The sequence below is a fragment of the Glossina fuscipes genome, unplaced genomic scaffold (assembly GCF_014805625.2).
Source record: "Glossina fuscipes isolate IAEA_lab_2018 unplaced genomic scaffold, Yale_Gfus_2 1, whole genome shotgun sequence".
In the NCBI taxonomy this organism is placed as follows: Eukaryota; Metazoa; Arthropoda; class Insecta; order Diptera; family Glossinidae; genus Glossina; species Glossina fuscipes.
In genome coordinates this window covers 1738785-1754655 of record NW_023998415.1, presented here as the reverse complement: position 1 = coordinate 1754655, position 15871 = coordinate 1738785, and the positions used below count along the sequence as shown (strand labels likewise).

The following is a 15871-nucleotide window of genomic DNA, read 5'->3' as shown; positions in this document are numbered from 1 at the left end:
TGAAGCTGACATTTTAATTTTTCCAACCAAGAGAATGCTTATTACACACATGCGGATAGACGGACGAGCATATCTAAATCGATTCGGAAATTATGTTAAGCACGAATGTACTATACGACTCTACTGTCTCTTTCTGGATGTTATAAGCTATTAGACAACATGATGATAAGTCGAACTTGTTGGCAGTAGATATGTAATAAGAGAAATGGTCGGTATCAAAAGGCATAGTATCAGTCAAACATGCCATCGAATATATATCATCTTCATCCCAGTTTTTTCTTTCTTTTTTTTTTTTGCTCTTTTTTTTTTATCAAAAAAAGCACAAACTTGAGGTTCGATATGTATGTATGTATGGAATAGGAGGAAAACTAGTCTTGAAGAAATGTAACGAAAGCTCTAAATTACATAACAACTATAAACGAAAAGAAAAGGAAAGTGGTACGGAATGTAAGTGAAAGAGGGAGACAAATAAATGCAAAGAAACAGCTGAACAAATAGTAGTAAAATATATGTATATACGAGTACGTATATGATTATCGCTGAAAAGCTTTCCTATATCGAGAAACGAAAAGTTAAACAAAAACAATACATTTGGGCTCATTACAGCAAAAAAAAACGATCAAGTTTTTTCATATGTGAAAGGCTTTACTCAGTTTAAGATAAATAAAACTTTCTTGTTTATTAGGCATCTCGCAGAAGTATGTTGAATTTACAACGCACAAAAGCACACGTACGAGATTTAATACCGCAGGTAAAGACACGTTTAGAAAGGATACTGAGAGTAGAATGGAGAAAGTCCTTCGGGGAAATCAGGAAAAGGGTACTAGAGAATAGAGCGGATAAAAAAAAATTAATTCAAAGAACTTATCAGTGCGGTTGAATCACCAGGATGGCGTTAATCGATTGACATCCACATCTAAACGCCAAAGAACGAGATGTAAGCCGTAAACTCGTAACGCAATGCAATTGCATCGTCAGCTCTTAACGAGTTAAATATACCAAACCAATAAAACTTTCCTTAAGGTTATGTGTGTATGTAAGATAAGGTACAATGCTAAGAAACACACACTCTGAACCAGAACAACCAGAGACGTAAGCATATAAGCAAGAAGAAAGAGAAGATGCGGTTGCAAATAAGGCATCATCGAAACAAATCCTCGACTTCTATCGGATCTATAGATTTAATAGTTACTGCAAAACATATTGAAGTTGTCCGGTTTTACTCACGTTTTTGGGAAAACGCTATTGGATTAAGTGCGTCACTCTCGAACATTTCCTTAGAAAATTACAGAAGAAGCTGTTAGTTGTTTGAAGAGTCAGCAAATGTAACCGGATTCTTATTAATTCTGGTTCTGGTCTTGACAACACATGCAGTGATCTTCAGTAAGACACCGGACAGCCGGCCCGATTTATTTAATAATGATTCAAAATGAATAGATGAGGGGAGTAATTTTGAAAGAAGAAATGTCTGTCTGTTGAAGACGCATGGACTTGACGATGCCGATACTGGTAACTGGATCAACAACCGGATATTTAGAAGCTACAAAATTCTTAATATCATCGCGTGCTATCACGTATGAACGATAAAAGATGATATAAGGATCAAGTTTCGAGACTCCACCGCAAGTATTTTGTTAATTCATACATATGACAGCTAAGCGCACAGTCTTTGTCGATGCACAGCGGGTTGAAATTTCATTCGCTTTACCGATAAAATAAAGACGACTTGATGCATCTATTTGCTGGAGAAGTTTAAATTATAAGGGACTGAGAAGCGTTAAGAACTGACTTAGGAAGGGACTTGGATGAAGACTGAATCATAATGAACGCAAGTTGAAGAAGATGTTTAGAGGACCTAGTGCCGGTAGTATGAAAAAAAATAAATACAGAAGAAAAAGATTTTATTATTGGTTTCGTGGAGGATAGATCAAGTGAGCTTAGCGAAGGCTGAGAGAGAGAGAGAGAGAGAGAAGACTTTAGTTGTAGAAATGGATGGTAACGAGCTTGCAGGCGGGGGACCATCATAAGTTACGTCACGACAGGAAACGGATCGGGGAGTCCTCTCTGTTACCTCATCGATTTTAAGATAGACCTATATATAATAAGACCTATTTTGAATAGGTTTTAATGCATCCTACACCTAAGTTTAGGCGGATGTGTGCAATATCCAAAAGGACTTGAGATAGACTCACGTAATATTACACCGATTGATTCACAATCACTTTTTGAATCGATCTGAGCTTGCCTGTCCGTCTGTCCTTTTTCTTCATTTCTTGTATTCAACCCATGGATGGCAATTTTTGGGTTCTCCTCAATGAAATTTGATACGCCGAGATGTTTTGGTCCGAGGAAGAGCGCTACTGAAAACGGTTCAGATGGTGTCACTTTTTTGACCACTGGCCACTAAGCCTTATTTTGCAAAGTGCTTGTATGAGTAACGGTAGTGTTGAGTGTTAAACGAAGCGGTGTGAAGTATTTTATAGTGGTCCGCGGTCCACTATAGTGTTTTTATTAGTTTTTAATATTAATTAATCTTATTTTGACGAATAATTGCACGCCTAAACAATATTCTTTATTAACAATTTGATCTGATGGAAGGAATATTGTGGTATGGCAGCATATTATGGTATTCGTTGAAGGCTTACTCTCATTGCTTTTTGATCACCTTTCGCGTTGCGCAACAGATTAGGTTTAATATCGAATAATGAGAAAATCATCAATAATTACTTCGTTTAGAGGATGCTAAGGTGAAAAAATGTGAAAGTGTAAAGAAAAGCAAAACTAATACGGATTTTTTAATTGTTTATTTCAGTCGTTCAGTCGTTTACCTTGGTTCAATGACCTTCGTAACACATCATTAACGCGACATTTTAGTTCTCATTATAAGTCATTAAATTTTTTTTGTACTGTTTTAGTTAATATATAGAAAACTTATGGACGAAATATATTTGTGTGTATGTCGACTTATAATACTGTGATCGACAAGTACGACCAATATTCAAGCCATATTGCGCGGGCATGTCGTCACACATTAGAAATATGGTTTTTCTAAATTGATGGCACTGTGACAGACATCTGTGGAAAAGTGAAAAGATTTAAAACGCAACAAATTGAATTGATCTTACTTTTTGAACGCACTAGCATATAAAACATTTGCCTTTAAATCTCAATTTACTTCATTTTGTTATCTGCGATAAGATTCATATGAGACGATGTGGCACGAAATACGAATATTTCATGCTTTCTGATATAATCTTAATGAATTGAAGTTCTATTAAATGCCGAAAAAAAATTCCTTATCTCTCTACTCGTTATATATATGTATATAGCTCTCTTATGACGAGTTCTATTAATTAATAAATGGCGATCAATACTGTTGAGTTATAGATTTTGACACAAAAAGAAAAAAATAAAATAAAATAAAAAACAAAACAGCCTCCGCTCAATTCTGGTATAGCTTTACAAAAACTTACAGAGCAGAAAAGCTTGTTAAGATCTAGAGACGATAAGACGCTAGCTCTCTATAAAATGTAAACAATAACAACAATATTCAACATCTGAGAGATGAATATTATTTTTACTAAAAAAAAGTTTCTAGTAAGATGAGAAAACTAAAGTTAACAATAATGTTAATAAAAAAAAAAAAAAAATTACTTTTCTGTGACCGTTTTTGCATAAATCTTTTTTTCCGGTTTAATTGTATTCCATTTTTTTGAGATTTTTCTCATAACAGAAAAATATTTTAGATCTACTAATAAGTTATCTATATATACAAGGTATAGCAATGTGAGCAATCCGTAGGTAACCTTCAGTTTTTAGAGCATTATAAACTCTATATATAGAAGGTATTTATTAAGTTTTGTTTTGTGAGGTTACGTCCTTCAGCAAGCTCTAATTTCTGGTGATATTTCTCGTCTATCTATTGTCATATCTTTTCTTCTTACATATTCTACATCGATTGTGATGCTGTGTGTAACAACAACCAATCGATTCATAAGAATTTTGAGAATCATTTTCTAAATTGATTAATAGGCTTGTCTGTCTGTCTGTCTGTCTGTCTATACGTTTGATGGGTGTGCACGTGTCCTTGTATTCAATCTGAGTAGCTCGCAATTTTGAGCTATATTGATAAAAATTCGTACACCAGCGCGTATTGGTTCAAGGGCAGACCCTGTTCAAAATGAATTGAATCGGCCTGCTTTTTCGACCTTTTTGCTCATGTAACATCGTATTTTGAAAAGTGCCATTACATCAAAAATGGTTGCAATTTTCATGGACCGGACCAACTCGCTTACATGTAAATGCTGCTCCTTTACAAGGACATAAAGTACTTACGCTTTGTTCCTATGTTGCGAACATAAATGAAGAGCTTGGTTAGGCAAAATGACACTATCGAATGGTCGGCTTGCCCGATCGTAGCTTTATATATATATATAATGTAAGTTGGTGGTATACCATGTATATATAAACAACCATATTATTCTTATGTTCATGAAAGTTGGCTCATTTTGGAAACCTGTGTTTGAAAGTTGAATTTTTCGAATACTTATACTAATAACTACCGTTGTATAAGCTCGACTTCTCGGCGAATATTGTTTACGATATATTCACACACACATTTTACATTACAATTAATCCGAAAAACTAATAGGCCAAAAGTTTTAAATTGCATGACCTTGGTGGTCAACTGATGTCTTCACCGAACCAGGATCATAATAAGATTATTGCTTCACGGCTAGTGTGTCAAGTCCCTTCGTCCCTTCTTATTGAAACTGAAGTTTGGTTACGTGGACTTTATCGAATTTTAAGCCACTAAAGCTTAATTGTATTTACAATTCCTTCTTAAAAATGAACGATGACAGTGACAAAATTTACACCAAACAGTGACGTTTCGAGTATGTAATGGACTTCCTTTGTGTATTAATGTGTGCACTGCGTATCCGTTGTGATAACGTATAGCCAACTTAAAAATAGTTCCGCAGCTTGACTATCAAGTTAGCAGGATCGGATTTAACCCTTAAGGCAATAGACCTTTCCTTTATTAGAAAAAGTGGAAAGTGCCAGCTACAGCGAAAGCTCGCTGGATAAAGGCATACGACCCTTCGCTGAGGGAAGTACTCCTATTCGCATAACGCGGTGACGGTTAGAAAGAAGTGAGGAAAGAAGAAGGAAGAGAGAGACAGGGAGATTGTGGCCGTAGCCTGGAGGATGTGAGCTCAACCAATAAGTGTTATGCCTTTTCCGACTGGGCACTCGTTATAGCTGCGACCAACGTAATCTTTACTACACTGAGACTTGATCTCGCGAACACTGCCTATTTCGATCTTACCACTTCTTTCTAATCAAAAAGAATCTAAAAATCACAAGGAAGGTTCGGACACTTTACTCGATATACATATACATAGATCACATATATCGAAAAGATCGTGTTATTGAAAACACGATTCGATCAAAGGCAGGACTAATGAAAAACTCTGTTCTTATAAGTTCCCTAAACAATAAATAGAAACTCAAATTAGGGAAACGATTAAGACTTCCCCATGAGCATGCCTGCAATGGCCAAATAACTGAATGTAGAAACGAATCCATGCCATTATCATATAAAAAATATTGATTCAAGACTTGCCAAGACTCGGCAACACTTGACATTCATTTGAACAAGTTCAAGTATTTAAATTAAGAAGAAAAAAAAAAACGTTAGAACTTTCATATACCTTACCTTAGGCAACGATGGGTATCGAAAATTCGCTTAGCGACTACGGCTTTTCTGCCCGCTTATAATAAGTTTTTGTTTTGTTTGGTATAATAGCTGATAACAAAGCATAGAAAGCAATAGAAACAAATATTTTTCTAATAAATTTTTTATTATTTTTGTTTAGTTTTTTTATTTTAGTTAACTGTTTTTTAGTTATTAATATTATTCAATTTTATGAAAAGCAACAATAATTCCGAAACTTTTCAAACACGCACACGTAACCACCGCTCGCTTCAACGGAGAGAATGGTGCGGATGGGACGGGAAGGGGGGCAAGGAGGAAAAAGCAAACATCAAATAGCTCGACTCATCAATTACACAAAACATGCAACTGACTGATAATCTTGCGGAACGTGTTTTCCTTTTTTTTTGTTCGCTTAATGAAAATAATTTACAACGATTTTCGGTTATTTGTTATTCCTTTTTTTTTTTTTTTTTTGTTTTCTAAGTTTTCCTCAATTTCGGTATTAATAATAAGGTTTTATTTTTCGCTTAATTTGCTCTTACTTAGGAATTTTAAATATATTTTCAGGCAGATAAATTTTAATCTATTTATTTACAAATTTCTTTTCAAAATTTTTTTTTTAACAACATTTTTATTTTGAATATTATTTTCTTTCACGAATATTTGCCACATGCCGATCTCGGCAGTGATCTTTCGCTTTATTGTGGCGGCAGGTATTACTTATTTTTGTTGCGGTTGTTTGCTTATTACTCTACTCTATTGTTATGTGTAGTGTTGTTGTTGATATTGTTAAAAAATAATAAGCTTATAAGAAAAACTTTACTTAAGCATCCGGTAATAATTTGCGGACTATTGCGCTTAGTTAGGGAGTCGGGGAGTTATCTAGCTACGAAGTAACGAATTGCTTCGCAAAAAGCTTTTTTATTTTCCACGGAAAATCAAAAAAAGTTAAAAAAAAAAATAAAACAAACTAGTTTAGCAAGAGCCGTTCGCATAATACAATATACAAAATTTGCTCGTACAGATGCGTGTATATGTCTGCACCAATGTTTACTTTACTATCACTTTTTTTGTGTTTTGTTTTTTTTTTTTTTTTAGAATTATCTAAGAAAAGCTTATAATTAAACTTTTTAAAGCAAATACAACGACTTTACGATTATTGTTGGTATTATTATTGAGTCTATGCATAATTACAAAATTGAAAATCCTATCGATCTCAATTATTAAGTAAAAGGCGAAATTTGGGTCACTAATGACTTCGGAGACGCAAGAAGGAAACATATTAGAAACTTAGGAAAATATATATTTCATATGCATGAAGAAGCATTGACTACTTGTGTATGTTCGTGTGTGTGCGCACTTACTTGGGATATTTCATCTATGGTATTATATGGTATAGTGTAAGCAAAAGAATCTCAGTGTTTTATATTTTAGTGTCTGACAATTAGCTTTTAGTGGTTTGTTGCAAAACCCTTCTTTTTCATAAAGAGGCTTGACGGATTTTCTTAACCCTACTCGGATCATGTGCATCTTATAATAAATAGCATCACGCTGAGCCTCACAACCTCTTCTAAGCATCATGGGAATAATTAAATGTTACTGCCTTTGATTGTATTTTGATGTCATTAATTTATTCAAACAAGTTTATATATACAAGTATATATATAAAACACTATAAAAAAAAACGCCTTATACAGAAAGTGGTGGAAAAAGTACTTTGATTCAAACAATTTTCAATAGCATTCGTGCTTTAATCAGTACACAATATCTTATCAAAATATCTCATTACGCCCCATATGTTTAATACAAGAAAACATAGCGGACAAATTGATATAGAAGCTTAAATCGATTCTGAATCTGTGGGTATAATAAAAGGTTGATGTATCTAAAATACTTTCAGATGTTACACGCATAATTAGGATTGGATATAATAGCATAAATGGTGTAGCCATGTCGGTTGATTTGTGTGTTTTCTCCATTGAAAAAATTACATCGACTTAAGCCGGGAAGTAGAAGAAAATAATTAATTTCAATTGTATTTATGAAATGGGACCATGTTTTAGTAGATATGCATAGAGACATCCGGCGGATTTTGGACACAAATCGAACGAATCCGCGACAACAACTTCAGGTTAAATTATTAATTTTGCTGCTGTCAACGTTTTTGTTTTGTTTTGTACTATAAAGACAATTTCTTTGAAAATGTCTTCTTTTCTACATGGCAATGCTCTTAACATGAGGTTGCTGTCCTGGAAATAAGTTTGCAAGCCAATGCTTTGTACGTTAAGATATTATTGCTTAATATTAAACTTTTCCCTGACAGCATTGCCACGTTTCTACTTCATATTTCATTCAAAGTAAATATTATAAAAATTTTTTCCAATCTTTGAGAGTTCACTAATTTATTACTTATATAAAATATGCTTAAGATAGTCGTAATAAATAAAATAAAATTGATTTGAGAAAAAAGATATCTCATTACTGTAACTTTTTAGCAGTGTCATCCACCAAACTCGTGATGCGATAATATTAAGGGTCTAAAATTGTTGCAAGCTTATATGGTTTGAAAGCAACTACTTAAACAGCTGTGTACGATGGAAATACGAAAAAAGATAGAAACAATATGGATGTTATTTTACTAAATTCTAGAAGAAGAAGAAGAATTGAAAACATGAGCAGCGACATCGTAAATGTACCAAAACATAAAATTATTTTAACTTTGTTGAATGGCACGGGTTACATATTCGAAATTAAAGGTTTGCGCTAAATAATTAAAGATATTTGATAAATCAAACCATAACGATTTTCAAGTGTTTTTCGCAGACTACATGTTTCTAAGAAAACATCATCACATTCTAGGAGCTTTGGTTGGTTCTTGCAATGCTCGAGGCTGCTCGCCGAATGAACAAAGTAAGTAGAGATTTATTAGGAAATAATTATGCTTTAGTAAATGTATTTCATACTAAAGCATTACCGATAGCATTGACATCACTGGAAACACAATTATTAGTGGAGGAAGGTATAGCTGTTATTGTTTCAAAAGCAACAGCTTTGCTCAAAACACCCACTGAATTGGATTTGCGTCAGTATAAAGACGGACTAAACGATCGCTTAACCGAACAGGCCGAAACGTTGAAACATCAAAAATTAAAAGATACAGAAATTAATTTAGATAAAATCATGAATGGTAAACGGAAAAAGCTTTTGCAAAAGGGTATACCAGAAACAGGTGAAAGCCGATTTAATTGCTCTTGTATAAAATGTAAGGAGGCTGACTCTGATTTGTTTCCCATAATTTTTAGAAGTCGACTTAAACCCCCAACAAGTTCTCAAAGAAATCGCTGATAATATAACATTTGATAGGAAGAATGCTTTATTGGAAATTTGCTGCGCTCATCCTGATAAACACAGTATGAATAACATATTTTTGTTAGGTTTCTTTTATACACAACAGTTTTTTTTTTTTTAGTTGCATCTATTGTTCAATTACCTCCGCTTGAGGAACATTCCCTAAAATATTTAGTATTTCGTGATTTTTGGTTGCGGGGTAAATTTGTTACCTCTGGTGATACGTTTGGTGCTGATTTTCTTATATATCCCGGTGATCCTTTACTTTATCATGCCTCGCATATTGTTGTATTATTGGATCATTGCAAGGTGGAACCTTTGGAGTTAATAGCAAAAGTTCGGCTGTCAGTAATTGTTAACAAACACTGCGTGTTTGCTTATTTGAGTGAACATAATGCAGGGGAAAAAGATTATTCTAAAATTTGTTATCAAACTGTATATTGGGAAGGCAATCAAGAGAGAGAGAGATCAAAGCAATAACCGTATACTTAACCCTCCAATAGTAAACATATGACAAGTGTATAATACTGCATATGCAACGGTAAATTTAGATCCATTAATTCCCTCTTAAATATGCGTAATTTTGTTCGCTATTGTTGGGAGAAAGGTAGCTTGTTGCTTAGATAAGCGAAAGCGCTAGCTATACTCAGTTTCCTAATTTCCTGTTTTGATCTAGAAAATTTGTTATCGGTTCCTGTACGACATATATCTCAAGCACAAATATTGACTCAAATAGTTTAATTACCCTAAATAGTTCTAGTTTATAATATACATACGAGCACTTTGAAATCTGTGAATTTATTATGTTTTTTGGAGTTAAATTACAACTGAATTTGACAGCATTGGAAGTCGGGGTGCTGCCAAATTTAATTTGTTCAGCTGTACTAAGTGCTCAGTCATTGACGGCGTAACACATATCGGTTGGGCCGACATAACCCACTAGCCTGCGGGTAGCATCTGCTTATTCCTTTCACTTTCCTCTTTTTCTTTCTAAATATCTACTTATGACAAATATTCCTAAATGGTTAAATGTAACAAAGATATATGTGGACAATGGATGTCTAAAATTAAACAGTTAACGGTTTTGAATGCAATTAGAACGACTGTACTTTCAAGTGAAATCAAACGCCGCAATCATTGACCAATGCAGCCATACAATCGGATCCTCTTTCTTCTTCTTGAAATCGCGTCTGAAATCAAGCGACATTACAAATTTAAATTTGGTTTATGATTAACTAATCACTCCTACGACAATATTTTCTGAGCATTTTAAGGCCTGTGGACTTGTAATCTCTACCATTTCCCTTTTTTCGAGGACTTCAATTTAATTCTTCTAAATATTTCCAAATTTTTTCAACAACTGCAAAAGTTTAACTGCTTTCTTGAAAAGGTTTATTCAAAAGTTATTTGACGACTTTATTTTACTGAAGAAACAGTTTTCGTTCCCCTTCCCTTTTCGTAACGGAGAACCCAATTTATTTGTTCGCAGATGACAATACTCTGTGTCGTTCGTGTTCTTTAGTACGAGACCATGCAGCAACGAATTACAGAACAAATGCTGTATGATGAATGACACGTATAAACAGGGAGCTCTGGGAGTCGTGTAAATACGGTAAGCTTTAATGACACAAACTTCCAAAGCTATCTCTTAACTCACAGGGACAATGATGACCAAGCCTTCTCTTTCGGCAATTATTGACGTTCTGATCATGAGAATGAAGGCCAGAGAAATGATGTTCGTTGAATAGAATATGTGCTCGAAGTGTCGAAAGACGCAGCCAAGCACTTAAGTAATTTAAAACGATGCAAAAAAAAACCTCACTACAGCCGATAGCTTTACCATTTACACCGTCTATATCCGGCCAAAATCAAAATACAATTCCGGCTCAGGTGCTCATGGACAACGAAAGTGTGCTCTTCGAATGTAGGTATTTTCACCACATAAATTTTTCAACAGTACTGCATGTACTTCTCAGCGTTCCCACCCACTCGCCCTTAAGTCAACTGTATGCCACACAACACACTGCCGCGACTTGTCATTTTTAACCCGTGCTGCCCAACTTCGGAACAATCTACCAGCAGTGTTCTTCCCTGCCACAACTGTCGTCTCCATTTTCAAGTTGAACGTTCACAAATAGTATTTCCTCTCTTCTTTCCACTCTTCCTATAACCATTCCTGATCACCATCGTGCCTGCACGTGTAAGGGACCTGCTCTGAGTGGCTGGTCAAAAAAAAAAAAATGAATAAATTGTGATACATCGCTTAATTACGCGTACATTACCTTCTAACTCCCTCAGTGCATTTGTACTCTTTTCGCAATCAGCTTTTTTTTGGCTAACGTGATTACTTTTAAATTTAATCGATATGGAAAAGCGGTTTACGACGTCAATAGTTTCCCTAAGATCTGCTCAATTAAAATTAAAACAAACCGTCCAACTAAGCTTCCATCTTGGAAAGCAAATGCTGGAAACTATCCCTTCCTCCATCAGCATCGCAGAAATTACAGGTCCGTTGTTAAACCATTTACGAACTTTCATGCACCATCTCGTAGTGTTAATTTAACATGCAGTGCAGTGTGGCTTATGGAACGCATATAAAATCTCACATTGGGGATCGTGTTTTCTGAGCTACTAATTTTGAATCCATGGTAAGGTAATAATGTGGTTTTGCCGGTTTCACTTTATCAGCATTAAGCGTTATTGTTCCTTATGCGCCACTATTGATAGGTTTGATTTTTTCTTCTTCTTGAAACTTTCATTAATGTTTTGATTTCAATAAATTTCTTAATAACTTTAGCCTTCTTAAGCTTTTTAAACTATCACGTGTGCTCTATATTTTTTTCTACATACTCGAAGAGCTTTTTTTCCATTTAAATGCAGTTTCAATTTTTATTCTGAAAGTTCTCTCATCTTTCTTCTTCTTTACCTCTGCATGAATTCATATTGTTATGAAATTCGCTTTTATAAGATACAGTCCGTATCACTAGATCGTGGATATTTTGATCAAGAGAAATGCACGTCAAAGTTCTGTTATTTGACTACTTTGTCATTCACAACAGTAGGAATATTTATTTACAATTTATTTTGGCCATACTCTCAACTTCTACGTTTTTGCCAGACTAACTCTACTTTTCACAAAAATTCTATTTATATACAATTTTACAAGCATCTTACTATACCTAAATTTATGGTTTTATTTTTAATCCCAGCCTGCTTTTCCTATAATCGTTTTCATCGGCCGGCACCTGCATGACGCGCCTGCGAATTCACATTTGGTTTTTCCTTCCTTAGGGAATTTATTATTACGAAAATTACTTAGCTGACAATAACTGGGATTTTCGTAACAATATTCTTGGTAAATTTCGTAATTTTTCAGAATTCTTAAGCATTTCATATATAAAGCTTAAATTCGCACATTTCCTTGCAGTCTTTCGTGCAAGAATGTTCTTAATATGGTAAACAATATAAAGATTTCGAAGCTCAAGCGCCTTTACAATGGTTTCAATTATTCATACGCATCGTCGATTTCATACATAGCATATTAATTTAATGCGTTGTCCTACTTGTTAACCATTGTATTACTTTTCTATTCCTAGCTTGCATTTATTAATTGCAGTCTTTGCGTTTTGAACGACAAATCAAAAACCATTTACATTTAGTTTTGTGTAAAATTCTTTGAAATCGTAAATGTTTGGAGCAAGCAAATTTCTCTTCATCCATATATAGGCCTAGAAAGTATTGTCGAAATACTTTTCTGACTTTCTAAGCTCTTTCAATGACATTTCCAATCTGCTTTTAGCTATACAACTTGCGAATTTTCTTAAAAATATTCAAAGGTTAAGACGCTAAAGCATTGGATGTAATCACAACTATTTGCACTCATCCCGATGAAGTTTAAATTTCAGTTCAAGTTATTTATTTTAATTCGCTTTGAAATTTCGCAACAGTTAATCTTTTTTTCAATTATTATTATTATTATTATTATATTGTTTTTTTTTTTTTTTGCTTTATTTACTAATTTGAAATATTCTACTTTTCTTCTGATCCTTTGCAATTAGTTGATATTTTTAAAGTTATTGCTATAACGCCTCACTGTGGAACCTCTCACTTTTCAACAGCTCCATACACCTGAATAAAATCTTTTCTTGTACACCTGCCGACGAGACAGTGTTCCTCGGTTGACTGAAAATACAAGGACTTATAGACCTTACCAGTTCTCAAATGGTTTTCAGTGGCAGTATTTTAGATCACTCTGTATGTTATAATATTGTAATGAAATTCGCTTTTTACAAGATACAGTCCGTATCACTAGATCGTAGATATTTTGATCAAGAGAAATACACTTCAAAGTTCTTTTTCTTTACAATTATATTTCTTTTAATGTAGGATTATTTACAAATTATTTTTGGCAATACTTTTGACTGCTTAACTCAAATACTCTTTTTCTACTCGCTTGTCTTTCACAAATATTCTATTTATATACATTTTTGTCATCCTATTACTAGCACCTAATTTTATGACTTGACATTTAATTCGTTAACCTGCTTTTGTTGGTAACCGTTTTCATCGGCATGCAGCTGCATGAGGCGCCTGCGAATGTGCACTCTGCTTTTACCTGTCTGTTTTTCCACTAATCGCTTGCATCGATCTGCAGCTGCATGACGCCTAGCGAATGTAAATTTGGTTGTAGAAAATGACTAGATTTGGGATTTCCGTAACACTACCCTCCATATAATCTTGTTCGTCCCGAACAAGGTCGTTTCGATACGCGTTCAGTCGGTCCAGGTGTACCACTTTGAATCTAGTTCTGCCTCCGGGATGCTTTCGTATTCGGTAGACCACGTCATTTATCCTTGTGATGATTTTGTACGGACCTTCCCAGTTACACTGCAGTTTTGGTGACATACCCTTTTTAGGATTGTTCAATAGCACTAAATTCCCTTCCATAAATCCCTCAGCGTTAGCTCTCAGATCGTATCTTGCTTTCATCCTGTCACTTACGATTTGCGTTCTATTTCGAACTTGTCGGTGCATGTTATCCAATTTCTCTCTCAATCTAGCAACATACTCGGTCTCGGTCCTTTGGACATTAGGCGGTGTCCCGAATTTTAAGTCTGCTGGTAGTCTCAGATTAGACCCGAACAAAATCTGCGCCGGGGGTAGAGCAGTGGTGTTGTGCACTGCCGACCTGTATGCCATTAAAAAGATTGGTATGTGTTCATCCCAGTCGTGCTGATTGTCGTCGATCACTTTTCGCAGATGTTCTTGGAGCGTTCGATTAAACCTTTCGACCATTCCGTCAGACTGAGGATGCAATGGAGTCGTCCTAGTTTTGTTAATACCAAATATTTGGCAAACCTCTTGAAAGATCGAAGATTCAAAGTTCCTACCTTGGTCTGAATGCAGCTCGATGGGGGTTCCAAACCGCGTAACCCAATTATTGACGAATACTTTGGCTATTGTCTTTGGTTCTTGGTTAGCTAAGGGGTATACTTCTGACCATTTACTGAAGTAATCAATGACTACCAGTACGTATTTATTTCCTGCATTGCTGCCTGGAAATGGCCCAGCAATATCCATTGCGATTCTCTCAAACGGTGCACCCACGTTATACTGCTGCAAGCGCCCTCGCGGCTTACTTTTCGGGCATCTTGATTTGCTGCATCGATCGCAGTTGCGAATCCATGCAGCTACGGAATCCTTGATGCCTACCCAATAAAAATTTTCCTTGATCTTCTCCACGGTTTTTGTGATGCCAAGATGCCCTCCGCTTGGCCCATCGTGATACTCCCTTATAATTTCATCAGTTCTTGCATATGGGACCACCAGTAATTTCTTAGCCCATGAAGCATCTTCACTCTGCCATATGCGCCACAAGCATCCATCTTCAAAGGCGAGGCTTTGCCACTGAGCTCAATACCCCTTCGTAATTGGACTTTCTCTTGAAATCTCTTCCCAGGTAGGGCGTCCCTCCTTTTCTAAGGCCTTTAATATTGCGTTTAAATCTTTGTCAGCCATTTGGGCACTGCGCATGTCTTCCTTCGAAAAGCTGCCGTTGGGCTCCACGATAGTTCGGCAGATGATGACACCTCTTTTATGTTCGTTTTTTACGCAGTGTTTGCAGTGCGGGTCGCATGGTCGTCTGGACATAGCATCGGCATTGCCATGCGATTTGCCGCTCCGGTGTGAAATCGAGAATTGGTAGGTTTGCAGTTTTTCAATCCACCTTGCTAGCTGTCCTTCTGGTTCTTTGAAGTTGAGTAACCATCGCAGAGCAGCATGATCTGTCCTTAGGTGAAATTGTTGCCCCTACAGATATTTGTGGAAGTGCTTGACCGATTGCGTTATTGCCAGCAGTTCCCGTCGCGTGCACAGTACTTCCTCTCGGCCTTAGATAGGCGTTTGCTGTAATATGCTATGACTTTTTCGTTACCGTCAATTTGCTGAAAGAGCACACTGCCCAAGCCTTCTGCGCTTGCATCGGTATCCAGTATGAATTTCTTTTCCGGTACTGGATAAGCTAGAATGGATGCTGCGCATTACAGCTCCTTTAACTGCCTGAACGCGTGTTCTTGGGACTCACCCCATGTAAAGGGTTGATTTTTCTTCGTAAGGTCATGCAGTCCGCTAGCAACCGTGGCGAACCTGGGGACGAATCTGCGGTAGTATGTACATAGTCCTAGGAAACTGCGAACTTCGTGCAAATTGTTTGGTCGTGGCCATTTTTTTACTGCTCGGATTTTCTCTTCATCCGTATGAATTCCAGTCGTAGAGACCTTGTGCCCAAGATATGTCACTTTCTTC

General features: G+C 35.7%; 2 protein-coding genes across 4 annotated transcripts in view; one reads left to right on the top strand and one right to left on the bottom strand.

Annotated features, from left to right (window-relative positions):
• The window catches only part of LOC119645220 (venom dipeptidyl peptidase 4), a 162046-nt gene extending 155550 nt beyond the window's left edge, over positions 1 to 6496 (bottom strand). Inside the window, exon 1 of the mRNA XM_038045262.1 lies at positions 5720 to 6496. The gene's annotated coding sequence lies outside the window, so the exon portion shown is untranslated. The remainder of the gene's footprint in view (positions 1 to 5719) is intronic.
• Positions 6497 to 8236: 1740 nt separating this feature from the next.
• On the top strand, positions 8237 to 11951 carry LOC119632014 (tRNA-splicing endonuclease subunit Sen34). Of its 3 annotated transcripts, none has more exons than XM_038024684.1 (5): positions 8237 to 8475; positions 8543 to 8629; positions 8688 to 8948; positions 9022 to 9129; positions 9189 to 11951. In XM_038024684.1, exons 1-5 carry the CDS (start codon positions 8343 to 8345, stop codon positions 9545 to 9547), a joined length of 948 nt encoding a protein of 315 aa, XP_037880612.1. In that variant the 5' UTR covers positions 8237 to 8342; the 3' UTR covers positions 9548 to 11951. The 3 variants fall into 3 exon arrangements, with proteins under 3 accessions (XP_037880612.1, XP_037880613.1, XP_037880610.1); XM_038024685.1 differs by having other exon boundaries at positions 8531 to 8629; positions 8700 to 8948; XM_038024682.1 differs by having other exon boundaries at positions 8531 to 8629.
• The last annotated feature ends 3920 nt before the right edge of the window (positions 11952 to 15871 follow it).

Coding starts and splice junctions, on each gene's coding strand:
- LOC119632014 (XM_038024682.1), top strand. CDS start 8,343: ATGGATGTTATTTTACTAAATTCTAGAAGAAGAAGAAGAATTGAAAAC. Junction 8,949..9,021: donor AAAGGGTATACCAGAAACAG/GTGAAAGCCGAT, acceptor CATAATTTTTAG/AAGTCGACTTAAACCCCCAA. Junction 9,130..9,188: donor CGCTCATCCTGATAAACACA/GTATGAATAACA, acceptor TTTTTTTTTTAG/TTGCATCTATTGTTCAATTA.